General features: G+C 38.8%; 1 protein-coding gene across 1 annotated transcript; it reads right to left on the minus strand.

Moving 5' to 3' along the window:
* Positions 1-149: 149 nt before the first annotated feature.
* On the minus strand, positions 150-16,015 carry LOC110721967. The gene is made up of 4 exons (XM_021901200.1): positions 15,541-16,015; positions 15,005-15,114; positions 11,453-11,557; positions 150-1,238 (listed from the first exon to the last, which is right to left on the minus strand). The coding sequence occupies exons 1-4, from the start codon at positions 15,884-15,886 to the stop codon at positions 432-434; spliced, it is 1,368 nt and encodes a 455-aa protein (XP_021756892.1). The 5' UTR covers positions 15,887-16,015; the 3' UTR covers positions 150-431.
* Positions 16,016-16,227: the final 212 nt, after the last annotated feature.

Below are 16,227 nucleotides of genomic sequence, written 5' to 3' on the forward strand. Positions count from 1 at the left end.
GCTCAAACCAAGAACTTAGCTTCCCACCCACAATGGTTGGGGTCAGCCATAATACACCCACCAGCCCCGCTCCAATAACCAAGTGATGACTATACTACCTAATGCATGAATGCAACTATTGCTGTCAAAGGCAGTTGCTATACTGTTGATTAATCACCTCTTACAGAGGAAAATTCAGATAAAAACAGCTATTATTGACAAGATATCCCTCGACAAGTTTCAGAATTGTCAATGTTTCCACCTGTCCAAAGCAGAAACACATGATGTAGCAACTACGTAAGCCAAGGGCAGTGATTGTAGAAGAGTGCTAAAACAACTAGTTCAGTCAACTACAAAATCTATCAAGTAGAATAACAAAGGAAGAAAGTATAGACTTTGACAAACATGTACAATACACATCTAGAATACAAACAGGAATTCAGAAATTACAATTATATAGTATCCAGCCAAGAATCAAAATCTTCCATAGCCTTGGAGTTGGAACCGGATTGGGGTGTAGACAATGAGGGAACCTGGGTGGATCGGAAAAGACTATCCGTATTGCTTGGGTTGGATGTTTCTGCGAGGAGGTCATCAAGCTCAGTATCGAGACTACTTATGATGGGAAATGCAGGTGCAGATTGGCCCAATGAATGTTGTAATGGAGCTAAATGATTAGCTTTATGTCCCGTGATAAATGATGCAGAGGTTCCTGTTTGATTTAAGGGAGTATCAAAAAGCTTTGTCTCGTTAAATGATCCAAGAAGCATGTCAAGCTCTGCTTCTGCAGAAGCAGCTTCATATCTTGATAACGGCCTTATTTCTTGCTCACTTACATGACTAAACTCAGGCTTTTCTCTCTCATCCAGAAATTCCAAGTCGTCTGATTTGCTATTTGCAACTTGCTTAGTTACATGACTAACCTGCCCTACATCATCTAATTTGCTCTCTGCATGTTTCTTGCTACCATGATCAAGTTGTACTTTTTCTCTATCATCAAGAAATTCCATGTCATCCAATCGGCTCAATGTTATATCACCTTTAGATTCTGATTTTGATTCTGGATCTAGATCATGGCGGCTGGTATTATTTGATGAAGGCATCTTACCATCTTTCTCTACATCATGACTCTTAGCCATTCGTTCCTCTTCCAAATAAAGAGCTAGTAACTCACCAAAACTGTCAATTTTTTCTATCTTTTGTCTCTCAGATGTATGTAAAGGCGCCTGATTATCAGCTTCTCTCGCATCTTGGTGATGCTGCAAACATGAAGGAAGCATGAAGAAAAGACCATGTTAGTGTACAAAGTATATCAAGGAATCGGTTGTTCATCACAATACTAGGGGATATTTGGCATATAACTTACATAAGCTCATTTAAGCACTAAAAACTTATGTTCCAGAACTAAATTCAACATGGAAAGGTTGTCTCATGACCAACTACTAAACTCAAATTACCAAAATTGTACCCAAATGGTAACGTGCTTTTGACCTAGACCTAAATCAAGTCAATCCAAAGCAAAGTAATATTGGAGGCCATATGACTAATATTGATTGAGATTTCATTGAAAATTCATTTCTAAACTGCAATTATCTAAATCCAAATGAGTTTTTTATTTGTACACAGCGCCGATGGTACATGACTCAGCCTAATAATGTTGAGCTGAAGCATATCTAAAAGACCCATTTGCAGGCCAAGGAATTCTTATCTGCTATGGACTGCTGATTCCAACACTAGATTGATAGGTAAATAAGGGAAATAAGAGAGTAAAGCTGGAATCTTTGATTGATTAAAAGCTGAAACTACAATGGTGAAAGGTTCTACCTTGGAGGCTATTCTACTACTAAATAACGGCTACAAGATTACTTCATTCAACATGCCCTACTCTCTTACATTCCTCTGCTTATATACTCAGCATTCTCTCCTAAATCAGTGACCTAATCATTACAAGTTTTGTCTTCTTCTTCTCCAGGTAATTGTTGCCCTGTTGCCTCAACATTCCGTGGAAAATCTTCTTGTTTGTCCTCTTGTGACAGCTCATAGAATACCTGCCCTCTACCTGATTTGCGCCTTCTCTCATAAACTTTGATTTGCTTAGGAGACCTCCCTTGAGTCATAGCAATACTCCCCCCCAAAACCTTCACCTTGTCCTCAAGGTGGAAGGAAGGAAATCTGAGGTTGATCATCCCAAAGTCTTCCCAAGTGGCCTCAAAGGCAGGCAGTCCGTGCCACTTGAGCAACACCTCCAAGTCATGGCTGCTCCCTCCTGACTTCTGCCTGACCTCCAGCACCTCTTCAGGTTCCACTATTAACTCAAGGTCTGCTGAGAGGTTGGATGGAATTGTAGGGTTCACCGGAGCATCCCCTGCTGCCCAAGACGATATGAAACACGGGGTGCACCTTGCAATTGTCTGGCAGCTTAAGACGATATGCCACATTCCCAACCCGCTGCTCTACTTCAAAGGGGCCATAAAAGCGAGCAGCCAACTTCTCATAAGGCCTCTTGGCAATTGTACGCTGCCTATACGGTTGGAGCTTCAAAAACACCCAGTCCCCTACCTCGAATTCCAACTCTCTCCTCTTGCTGTCCTCAACATCCTTCATTAATTGCTGAGCGCAATTGATATTCATGCGAAGCTCATCTAAAATCAGTTCCCTTTCCAGCAGTCCCTCCTCTAAACTCTTCACAACTGTTGACCCCTCCCTTGGTTTCCAGATTTTGGAGGATCCCTCCCATAAACCACCTTAAAAGGGGTCATCTTGGTGGTGGTATGAGGGGATGTGTTATAGGCATATTCAGCCCACGGAAGCCACTGTGCCCAACTCTTGGGTTGACTGGCCACAAAACAATGAAGGTAGGTTTCAAGGCATTTGTTTACCACCTCTGTTTGGCCGTCCGTTTGGGGATGGTATGATGTGCTGCGCTTAAGATGGGTCCCCTGTAATCTGAACATCTCCTTCCAAAAGATAATTAAGAACACCTTATCCCGATCCGACACAATGGAAGATGGAAAACCATGTAAACGAACTATCTCCCTGATGAAGATTTATGCCACCTTCAGAGCAGTAAAAGGGTGCTTCAGCCCCACAAAGTGACTATACTTCGACAACCTATCCACAACCACCATGATGACATTCACACCTTTCGAAAGAGGAAGCCCTTCGATGAAATCCATCGAAATTTCATCCCAAATCACCTCAGGCACAGGAAACGGTTGTAGCAACCCGGCTGCTAATTGTTGGGACACTTTACTTCTCTGGCAGACATCACAAGTACCAACATACTCTCCCACCTTCTTGCGCATGCCCGGCCAGAACCAGTCGGCTGCCAAGCGCAAGTACGTCTTGACTTCCCCTTCATGCCCACTGACCGGTGTATCATGATATTCTCTGAGTAAGACTGGAATTAGCTTTGATTTCTTGGGCACCACCAATCTGCCCTTGTACCGTACCCTGCCATCCAATACTTAAAAACCCTTGCAAGCTTCTGGGTTCACTGATAACTTCTATTTCAATTCTGTCAGCCATGGGTCTTGGGGCTGCCTCCGCATCCAAGTCAGCCCAGTCCACCTTTTGGGTTGAAATCAAAGCCCCAAACTGGATAGCTGCTTCTCCTTTTCTCGAAAGAGCATCGGCCACCCGATTAGATGGGCCAGGCTTGTATTGTATTTCGAAGTCCATTCCCATCAATTTCCGCATCCATTTCTGGTATTCACTACCCACCTCCCTTTGCTGAGTCAAGAAGCGCAAACTGTGTTGATCGGTGCGAATAATGAAGTGCCTCCCAAGGAGGTAATGCCTCCATTTCATGACTGCTAGGCTAATAGCCATCAACTCCTTTTCATAGATGGATTTAGCCTAGTTCCGGACACCAAGTAACTTGCTGAAGTAAGCTATAGGCCTGCCAAGTTGCATCATGACAGCCCCTAATCCGAACCCTGATGCATCAGTCTCGATCACAAAATTTTCTTGAAAATTCGACATAGCTAAAACAGGGGCTGTTATCATGGCCTCCTTAAGGGTTTTAAAGGCCTGAGTTGCTTCCTTCCCCCAACAAAAACTATCCTTCTTCAACTGACTGGTCAGGGGGCTGCAATTTGGGCGTAGTGAGCCGCGAATTTCCGGTAATACCCGGTGAGGCCGAGAAACCCCCTCAATTCCCTCAAATTCCTCGGTTCTTCCCAATCTACAATGGCCTTCACCTTATCCATATCCATTGCCACTCCACCTTCCGAAATCACATGGCCCAAATAAGCCACTTCCCGCTTTCCAAACTCACACTTTTTCCAGTTGGCATACAACTCATTTGCTGCCAATTTCTCTAGCACCGACCGAACATGTCTCTTGTGTTCTTCCTCCCCTCTACTATACACCAATATGTCATCAAAAAACACCAACACGAATTTCCTCAAAAAGGGTTTAAATACTTCGTTCATCAAGGATTGAAATGTGGCGGGAGCGTTGGTTAACCCAAACGACATCATTAAAAACTCATAGTGACCCTCATGGGTTCGGAATGCGGTTTTAAGGATGTCCTCGGCCTTCATTCTAATTTGATGGTACCCCGATTTCAAGTCTAACTTCGAAAACCACCTTGCTCCATTCAATTCATCTAGCAATTCGTCGATTACCGGAATAGGAAATTTATCGGGCACTGTTCCCCTATTCAAAGCACGGTAATCGACGCGGAAACGCCACGAGCCATCCTTCTTCTTGACAAGAATTACCGAACTCGAGAACGGGCTCGTGGAGGGTTGTATTATGCCGGCTTGTAGCATCTCTTGAATCAACCTTTCAATCTCATCTTTCTGTATTTGGGGATAACGATACGGCCTAACACTGATTGGGTTGCTACCCCCCTTTAAAACAATCGAATGCTCGTGTCCTCGGTGCGGTGGCAGCCGCCTGGCATCTTGAATACTCCCTGGAATTCCCGGAGTATCTCAGTCAAAAATGCGGGTGGGGTGGACTCACTGCCTTCACCAATTTCCCCACTTCCCAAGCTGCATAACTCAATTAATAAGCCTCCCCCTTCCTTGCTCACATTTCTAACCATTGCCTTGAGGGAAATGCGGGCCTTCTCAAGTGACGGATCTCTGGTCAGCGTCACTGGCAGTCCCCCCAATCGTAACTTCATCACCTGCGTCTTGCAGTTGGTGGTGACAACCCCCAACTTCTCCAACCACTGAACGCCGAGAATCACATCTGCGCTCCCCAACTCCAGAGGAAGAAAATCATCCCAGACTGACACCCCTCCGTCCAACACCACCTCTACGTGTCGGCAAATTCCCCTCCCTTTGATCGTCTCGCCGTTGCCCAGGGCCACCGAAAATTCTCCACCCCGGGATACCGGAACCGCAGCGTCGGCCACCAGCTGCAAAGCTATAAAATTGTGGGTGGGCCCCGGATCCACCATTACTACCGCCGCTTTTCCTCCCACTGATCCAGGCAATTTCATGGTCTTGGGGTTCGAAATTCCGACCACAGAGCACAAGGACACCTCAATGTCCTCCTCGTTCTCCACCTCACCTTCTTCCTCGAGCTCCTCTTCTCCGGCCACTAACAAGACACTCATTTCCTTCCTTTTGCACCGATGCCCCACACTCCACTTTTCGTCACACCGAAAACAAAGATTTGTTGCCCTCCGTTCTTGCAGCTCTGCCTCCGTCAAGCGTCGCGTAAAGGTGGTTCGATTTTGGGAACCTCCAGTCGATTTGTTTATGTTGACTAGGTAGAAGCCTGAGACTCAGTGTTGGGTATATTACCCCACGACTTGTTGGATCCAGAATGGTTGGGTACCCCATATGTCTGGACCAACCCTAACCCACCAGATTTGTTGGGCTACAAGGACGTATTGAAGGGTTGGCCGGCCCACTTCTCGCCCAGCTTTGACTGAGCCTTTTGGGTTGACAGACCCAATTCTTTTCCTCGATCCGACCCGCCAACTCCATAGCTCCCTCCAGATTTTACGGGTTAAGGAGTCGGACCTCCGATTAATATCACCTCTCAACCCGTTTATGAATTGACCCATCATCAAGGATTCGGGTATGCCTTCTAAAGGGGCATCCATCTCTATATACTTCCTCCTATACTCCTCCACCGTCCCTTCTTGACTCACAGCCAGCCACTGTTCGTAGAGCAAACCCGAGTGCGACGGCCGGAACTCATAGAGGATACGTTGCTTTAGATCGGTCCACCCTACAAACGGCCTCCGCTTCTCCTCCCATTGAAACCACTTCAGAGCGTCGCCGTCCATGGCCACCACCGACGCTTCTAACTTCTCCCTCTCAGTCAACTGATAAAACTCAAAGAACATTTCTGCCCTCACAATCCAATTATTGGGATCCTTCCCTTCAAATATCGCCATTTCCAGCTTCCGGTGTTTCCAATGGCTGCCACCGTTAGCACCACCCCCTCCCGGCCAGTTTCTCATCTCAAACTCCTCTTCGCCATGCCCTTCTCCTTTCCATCCTCTTCGAGTGTTGGTCTGGGGTTCATTTACTCCCGTTCCTCCATTCTGGCTTCCCTCAACCTCCAAGTTGACGATGGTTTGGAAACCGAGTGGTGGTCTGTGCCCTCCTCCGGCTGCGGCCCTCTTCAACTCCTCCCTGAATTTCAGATTATTCTCCCTTTCAATCGTCGCCAGCCGCTTCGGCCTGGTCGATACGAAATCGATCAAGCCGCTCCTCCAGTGGTGGTTCTGGACAGCACGTCCTCGGCTCTTTATCTCTCCGATTCCAGAACTCCGGCCACCGCTGCCTGTACTGCACGTTCGATGGTCGACTCTTGTGTTCCCATCTTCTCCACCAGGTGAGCTTCTTGGAGGTCGAACTTCTGCTCAATGTTATGCAACCTCGATTCTACTTTTCCTATTTTCTCATCGGCTGCATTAGCCCGTTGCGAGAGCGCGGGTGTCACCATGATGAACCGCTCTGCTATGGACTGCTGATTCCAACACTAGATTGATAGGTAAATAAGGGAAATAAGAGAGTAAAGTTGGAGTCTTTGATTGATTAAAAGCTGAAACTACAATGGTGAAAGGTTCTACCTTGGAGGCTACTCTACTACTAAATAACGGCTACAAGATTACTTCATTCAACATGCCCTACTCTCTTACATTCCTCTGCTTATATACTCAGCATTCTCTCTTAAATCAGTGACCTAATCATTACAAGTTTTGTCTTCTTCTTCTCCAGGTAATTGTTGCCCTGTTGCCTCAACATTCGGTGGAAAATCTTCTTGTTTGTCCTCTTGTGACAGCTCATAGAATACCTGCCCTCTACCTGATTTGCGCCTTCTCTCATAAACTTTGATTTGCTTAGGAGACCTCCCTTGAGTCATAGCATTATCTTCCCGGAAGATAAGGAAAATAGAACAAGAAAAAGAAAAGAATGTGATTCAGACTGAATTTTTTATTTGCACTAACAAGAGATTTGGTTGATGCATTCATTTACTCTTGAAAATTTCTATCATCTTTTATTAGTTACTTCATAAGCAAAAGATTTACCGTTAAATAAACTAACAAGGGGGAAATAACAATTTTAGTTTGATATAGAAAAACCTACAAAAGAAAATAATGGAAGGTAACTGAATATCATACAAATTATGAAAGGTGATTATTTCATTAAAGAAAAGTAGGTAAAATCAATTTTTCCTAAATTGAAGACACATTCTATGATATAATAATCTAAGCAGCATTTTGATGCTTCTGCAATGAAAATAAATAAATAAATAAAACCTCTGTACTTAAAAGAAATCTGAACTAGAAAGGCCACAAACATTGAACCCAATTCCCTACTGGAACAATAAGAACGGAGAGAGAAAATCACAGATCAGAATGACCAGTAAGTAGAAATCATACATCAAAAGGAAGAATCGCCACAAAAAGATTCATCTTCGCCAGCAAATCTATGAACAAGAGCTACTGACTCAGACCCCATTGAGTTTTCAAGGATACAGAAAGGCTAATCAAGGGGTAAAATTATATAGCAAATATAAGTTCTGACTAATACTCTAGGCATGAAAGAAGCTGGTTTCTATGGGATCATAATACCAGAAGCCACCTTAGCACAGTTCATGAATTAATATATAGAGCCAAAAAATATTCTCAGAGGAACATTTAAGAATAACAATTAGTAAAGAATCACATCTTAAGTAACTCTTAGTCATTAAACCATTATGTTCGCCCTGGAAGTCTTAACATAGAACCAAAGCATATTTTACTCCTTTGCTATAACCAGCAGCTTTTCAATTGCTCGATTGTACAACCAAGAGCATGATGTGCACAGTGGACATAATGACACTCAAAGAGTAGGAATCTAGGGTAATTTTGGTTGTTCTACTGCATGTTTTTAGCCATTTTGATTCAATAATTGACTAGTTAGCATATTGAGATGTAATCAAAAGAATTACATATTTACTTGGGGTCTTACTTTAATTTGATGATAATCCCTCTTAGTCTCATACTCACTTTTGGCTTTTACATGTAGGTTTCTGGAGTGTCTCGAAGCTTGTTTGAGGAAAGGGTGCTCAAAATAAGTGATATAATGGAGCTTTGGAAGAACAAGAAACAAGTAGAGTATAGCAGAGAGGCAGTCAGTCAGAGAGCGGCACAGGCCCTGTAGTGCGCCCGCACCTAAGTTCGAAGATATGCTAATTAGTTACTGCTGCGGACAGAAGCCTTATGCGGGCGCACTATCCCTCGACCATACGCAGCACATAGCAGCAGCCGCATCCCAGCAGTGCAGGCATTAGCGCGGGCAGTCCACCCAAACTGCAAGCGCAGCTCAGCAACGGTGTGGGCGAGTAGTGTGGGAACTGCCCAAACAACCCACTTGGCGCGCCCGCACCAGCCTGCACATGACTTCTTAATTCTTTTTCATTAACCTTTTCATAAATATACTCCTTTTCTCATGTAATGAAGGAATTAGACTTTAATCATTTTACTGTTCATGTTTTTAGCTTTACCAGAGAATGTGTAGAAACAATCAAGTTCTTCAACATTTATGCAGGCTAATTCAACAGTCAAGATTTTATTCCTTGCACTTTAGTTTCAGTTTAGTTTTAGTTTCTTTTGATCATATATAGTTGTTAATCTATTAATTAGTACTAGTTTTGTTTGGTTGCTTGATTAAGTACAAAATCCTTTATTTAGTTCTCCATTTTGTTTGATTAGTTTCTTGCTGATTATTTCATATTTATAATCTTAGTATCCCTTAAATTTCTTCAATTTCCATAATTATTAGAGTGGTGAAGCTTGATCATGAGCTATTGAGTAAATTGAGATGAATTTGATGACTATTATGTGACTAAATTTGATCAATGATGGGTGGCATGTTGTTAGCTTAAAGTGGATTGATCATCCAAGGTAGTGAGTGTAATTGCATATTGATCTAACTTTGACGTGGAAATGGTAATTGAGATTGATATATTTGATTGCATCTTGGTTTAATGCTCTTGTAAATTTACCATAGAGGGATCTAGGTTGATTTTTAGAGAAGTTATACTTGGGATCTCATGATATACGTCATAAAATGTTACGATATGACAAATGCCAACATACCCTATAGCCATCCAATATTATTTGAGAAACATAACTGTCAAATAAGACTATTCTGCCAATGATGAACCTCAGGACTCGTAAAACACCAAATTTACATGTAATGAAATAAGTCATTTTTCAATGACTTAAATCATTATATAGTGGATACTATTCTCATTATTTGCAGCATCAATAACACACACAACTTTCTTAATGCTATGTTGCCACCACTCAGTCACTCTGCTCTATCAAGACCACCGTTGAACTAGTTGAAAAGGCACAAGCGCAGAACCACCTATGTCTTTATTTGAACTTTTACAAGGTCTCTTGTTATAAGCCTTTTAAATGGCATTAGTAAGAAGCAGTATCAGTTTTAACAACTAAAAGCTTCTATGTAATTTCTTTTAGCTTTAGTAGATTGGGGTTACTTTAAACATGTCTTAATGCTAAGATTTCTTCTATAGAAATCTTCAAGAGTGGAGCCAGATTTTTTTCAATAAAGCTGAGGTTTTAAATTCTTATAAAAGAGTCCATAGTAAAAACCAATACTTTTAGTTATTTGCATGAGAATAGATACACTTACAAATTGGATTTAATTTGGACTTCTTTTTCCCATTTTCAAAATGATGAGTTTTCATTACAGGATCTCAGCTCTAGAAATTGAAGTGCATAGTCCAGTACTCCCAGTCTATAATCCTTTTTTTTAGGAAGTAGGATATGTGCTTAATTTTAAAGTAAATAGCTTATCCCCAATACACTAAATGTAAGATACAATAACTCAACTAGCAGCTCATAGCTACTCTCTCATTCAGCTCTCAACAATTTGAAAAAATAACCGTATGAGAAAAAAAATTTAAGTAAAAGCCCTGACCGCTCCTTCCCTGTATAACTTTATACTAATAACATGTACAACTGTATCAAATCTTGGCCATAAACCATGGTATTAAAGTAGATAAATGCAAATTCGTTAACATTGCCCTTAAATGAGAAACTAGGAACATCATCATGATCCTATCTACATCTAAGGCCTTATTTGGCAAATGGCGGTTGGCTGGTTCACTTGGCTTGTTTGAAATTGGAATGTTTGGCTGTTTATAATGGCTTTTGAAATTGGTTGTTTAAACTGGTTGTTTATAAAAGTGTTTGCTAAATTAATTGTTGGTTGTTGGCTTTTTATTAGATAATTTGTGGGTCAATAAGCCAAAAAGTCAACAAAAAAAAAAGTTACTCAAAGCAGCTTTTTCATTTTGACTTAAAAGCCAGCTTTTTCGCTGACTAAAAAACCAATTGCTAAACACATTTTTTAGCTGTTTGATCACCTAAAAAAGCCAAAAACCAAAAGCTAACCAAAAAGCCAATTACAAAACATGGCCTAAGATATAAAAATCCTAGTGCATACCATTGATGAATGTTCTAATTAACTATATTTATTATTTTTAACTTTAGCATAGATATAGAAAGAGAGAGAAATTTGCCAAGGATAAAATTGGCCTTGGATTAAATGTGATAATGTGGATAGGATTAGATGTTTGAATCATATTGCAGTTTCTTCTCTATCAAGTTGATTCACATTTGTATTTCAAAATATAGTAATCTAGTAAAGTACATTATTTCAAGTACAATGCATATTTGGAGCAAGCCCAAAGTACTTAATTAATTATCAAACTTTTACTTCTACTTTATCTTCCAATGTGAATTAATAGCTGCTATGCTGTAATTAATTAAAATAAAAAATAAAAAAAATAAAAAAAAAAACAGACAAATGCAGGAAATGGGGTGTTGGCTACAACTACAGAAATAGAGTGCATAAACTCAAGCAAGCATCAAATCATGGTAGCGATGCCATGATGAATAAAAACTTCTAATTATGAGCATGCAGGAAGGAAATCATTGATTAACATCATAAGAAGAATGGAGATAAACGGTACATACCAACTCTGGAGGAAAAAGATCTGATTCAACGAAGAGTCTTTTGGCTAAGTCTACTTTTGATAGCCGCTCCGCAAGATCTTTTAGATCTAAGGTCAAAGATGGTATCTAGTATAGATTACAAGAACAAATAAGAAAGCTTTACAAGGCATCCTGGCATAATAATAGATGTAATCTGCTATCAGAATACAGAATGAGAGAAAGTATATTAATCAGAACACAACTGCATTAAAGATTTTTTCTATTTGTAGCCCTAAGGGTGTACAAGCATAATAGATATTCCCAAAAAGAGTACCAGCATAATAAATATTTCCAAAAAGAGTACTAATTCAGACTTTATGAGTCATGCACCAATCCAAGTGCTATCAATGGAAAAATTAATGCTTAATCAATACTATAGTATAGTCATGTAAAACCAAGTATGTATATTTCATAGCTTTCACAGTTGTCCAATTTCAGCAGTTTTACCTTCTTCAACATCCGTTTCAGAAACTTCTTAACATTTACTATTGAAACACAAATTAAGGCTAAAGACCTAAAGGAAGATAGAGTGTAAAAAAGGGGTGTGTGTGAGAAAGAGTGGAAACATAAGAAAGAATGAGAGGAAAGATGGAAGTTTGAGGGATATGAGGGGTAAAATAGTACAAGAGGTTCGCCAAAAAAATGAAATAAAGTAAAAGTGTTAAGATTTAAAAACATCATGGAATGCAAGAAAATAAAAGGTGTATTAAACTTTCTGTAACAGGGTAAGTATCCACCAGTGAACACTTTCTATCAATTTAATAAGTCATCATCTATATTCATCTCTAATGAAGAATAAAACAGACAAATATCATTTTCTTGTGCAAGTACAACGATATGATTTTCAGCATTTACTACTTTTGGGAAACAGGAAAAGATAGCCCCAGTAAAAAAAACAAAAAAAAAAAAAAAAAAAAAAAAAAAAAAAAAAAATTGCAAAAAACCACCTTTTAAATCTTATTTTTGCATATAACCACCTTTTAAAAAAAATGTTGCAAAAGACCACCAATTTAAAACTTTTGTTGCAAATTACCATCATTTCATTTTAAAACAATTGATAAATTTGGCCTAAAAAGTGGTATTTTGCAACAAAAATTTTAAAATTGGTGGTCTTTTGCAACATTTTTTTTTAATAGGTGGTTATATGCAAAAAACAAGATTTAAAAGGTGGCTTTTTGCAAAATTTCCAAAAAAAAAATCCCAAGAAATTAAAAATAGTAATGAATTAATAATAAAAGTGACACGATTTTTTTAACAGCTCTAGACTGCATGAAGCCATCACTGACATTTGATCTATAGGATTTTGCTTGTCAACAAAATGTACAAGCAGCCAACCAATAAAAGAAATATTACATATGAATGCAATAATAAGCAGCCAAAGACAAGTAAACGACCAATAAAAAAATACCTGAATAGGAAAAGAGGATTCTTTAAAGATTGTTAAAAAAAACTCAACTGTTAGCATCATAAATGAGTCAATAAAGCAGTTTTCTACTATCTGAAAAAGAAATACGCCTAATTATTCAAAACCAACTACATTACAAATTTTCAAGGTTAAATGGTTGGTGGAGGCATAGTCTGTCAAACTGCAGTTGAATGAAACACTGATGTACACTTTGTTGACAAAATGCAAAGGGAACATGAAATTTCAGCAATTAATCCCAAAATTATATGTACTATCAACTTAAGAATTCTGTGTTGGCCTCTTATAAATCTTAACCCATATATAATTGAAGAATGACAACTTTCATTAAAATAGTTTAGCAGCATGATTCCATCAGATAAAGTAAAGACCTAGCTGGAGTAGTGAACAATTATAAATACTAGAAGAACTATGAGTGCACGATAATCACTGCAGATATATCAATTCAGCAGAGGTTCTTGCTAATAACAGCAAAGACTTTTTAAAGCAGGGGTGTTTGCAAGATGCACCAAACAGTTCTAGACGTTGGCTAAGATAGCTAAGTATATTCAACTATGACTACTTAGGGGCATTGTGATAATGAGTTCTTAAAACAGCTATCTATTCCTAGCAGAAGAACACCTTTAAACTCTTGAAAACAGCATCCTGAAGTATCAAAGGAACATCAGCAACTGCAAAGCTTTTACCAACAACAATATCGATGATTATAGTTTACTTATCCTTAAGTATCAAAGGAACATCAGCAACTGCAAAGCTTTTACCAACAAGGGTATCGATAATTATAGTTTACTTCACAATCTTAAGGCTAGTTTGGCATTATTTTGTTTTAGTGTTTTGAGTTTTTGAAAAAAAAACAAAAAATTAGCTTTTGTTTTGATTTAAGATTTTTTTTTTTTTTCAAAACTCAAGAAAAAAAAAACACAAATTTAATCAAAATAAAATTTAAAAAATTGGGATACCCATTTAGCCTCTGATAATACACAAGGATGGCCACCATCGATGTTTTCCTATACAATCATCATCATTCAACATTGTTACTGTTAGCCCTATTTATCCCTTCCTTCTGGGTTTAAATTTGACATAAAAGCTTAAATTAATATAAATTATTTACAGGAAAGGGGAGGATTGTGAAAACACAAAGAAAGAGTAGATTAGTCGGCAAAGTCAATGGCAATAGAAGGCGGTGGAAAAATAAGAACGTAAAGCATGTTCCATGTCATTGCTGCGTTGGTAATTGCAGAATTTCGCTTGCCGACATCTTCACGGTTCAGACAAGAATAATAAATATTTCCAATCATCGACTTTTCAGCCCCATTGTCGATAGTACGCTCTAGAATGATAATGTTAAAGAGATGAAAAAGTTTGCGCCTTTGATTAACCTAGTATGTGTATGAATGAAAGAAGATTAGACACAGGAAAGATGTGGGGGATGAGGGTTTTCCAAAACCAAAACTATATAACAGCTTTTGGTGGTTTCCTCTTTTCCGTTGCAGTTTTATAAAAAAACTATTCAAATTTTGTTTTTTTAGGCGGTGTAGCCAAACGTTAATTAGTTTAATATTTGTTTAAATAAATGGAAAAACAATATAATAAAATAAAATAAAAAAACCGCAATAATCCCAGACACCCCCTTAACAGTTAAGTAGTTTCCTGTTTGCAACAAGGCAGCCACTCAACTTGGACACGTAGTCACACCATCACACAAAAATCCTAGTCAATCCAATGTGCCAGCACCAAAATGAGCATATATACAAATGAAATGATCCCTGAAATTCAGCCTTTAAGATTTTAAAACACCTTAATTACACTTCAGAGCTCTGGATGAGGTTGGCGCTTATTTTTGTACCCCAGGGGGTCTTTCTACTGTTCTATACAAAAGGATCCAAATCTTAAATTGGAAAGTAACAAGCAGAATTGTGGGAGCAACTTAAACATAAGCTTATTGATATAGGTAGTACAAAGTAAACTGTCAGAAAAGGAGAAATCCATACATCAACCATGCACATAAATCAAGACATGCTTGTTTAGATCAGATATCATACACTTGAAGCAAATGCAAGCAAAAGAAAGATAAAACTAAAATACCAATTGCATAGATGTTCAGTTGATACCTCTTGGATGCCAATTGCTTCATCCTGCATGAGAAAATCATCATCCCTATTCTGTAAAATGATCTTTTTCCCCCTAACAGCAAGCATTGGTGCCACTCCCTGACAAAACTCTAGAAATAATACATGTTAATATAATAAAGAGCTTACAGAAAGTCATTTAACTTTGAGTATTGGACAAACCAATTCATCAACATGAACATCAAACAGAATCAGAATGCCCATTGTCCAATTACAACACTTTAACCAAATCAAACTCCACTTTAAGCACCCAGCATGAAAATGTATCAAAACTCTAAGATTCACACAACATTCAACAAATCTTGCACTTTTCAACCCAAAAATCAAAGTACCCTTTTACAATTATAACACTTTAATTAAAACTGTGAAATGTTACTCGGCAAACATCAAACAAAATCAACACTTTTAATCATCAATTCAACCAAGGTGCCCCAATTCATTTTGACCAACAAAAATAACATAAACAATATAAAAATTGCACTCAATTAGTAAATTACAATTAAAATATGAGAATTCACCAGGCATTCTATCATCAAAAGAATTGGAAAAATGAGAGGGAGACTCCTTAGCTTGGGCAATCAATTCACTGAAATTGGCCCCTTTACTCTTGGGTTTAACCACATCATCCGAATCCAATTCAACACTGTTTTCTTCAATTTCATCATCGTATCGATCCCAATTGGAAGGGAGTGAAGGCGGTGATGGTTGAGTAGTCCTCTTCTTATCTTTACCATCTTTTGAAGTTGCAGAATTCGAAGTTGAAGAAGAAGATGAAGTATTCTTGGAAGAATGATGATGGGGTTTTCTGGGTTGATGATGTTGAGTGTGAGATCTCTTCGATTTTGCTAGAGATTTTACGTCCATTATTCTTGTTGGTTTTTTCTGCTGTTTCACCTCGTTTCTTGTTCAATACGGCTGACGAGGGAGACTTCGAAACGAGTCTCTGAGTCTTTACCCCTAGTTCTGTAGCAGTGTTGAGTGCTCCTTTACCATTAATGATATATGCAAAATCAGAAAATCTTACGCGAATATTATCGTGGACCTAAGGTTTATACACACGTAATTGACATTATATTCAACATTGTGACCCTAATTTTAATATAGTAACTAAATTTTTAATATAGTAATGTTACTATGAAGTTAAAATACGACACTATATTGAACTAATTTTATCATTGTGATCTTTATTATTCATATTGACCATT

The sequence above is a fragment of the Chenopodium quinoa genome, unplaced genomic scaffold (assembly GCF_001683475.1).
Source record: "Chenopodium quinoa cultivar QQ74 unplaced genomic scaffold, ASM168347v1, whole genome shotgun sequence".
NCBI classification, from domain to species: Eukaryota; Viridiplantae; Streptophyta; class Magnoliopsida; order Caryophyllales; family Amaranthaceae; genus Chenopodium; species Chenopodium quinoa.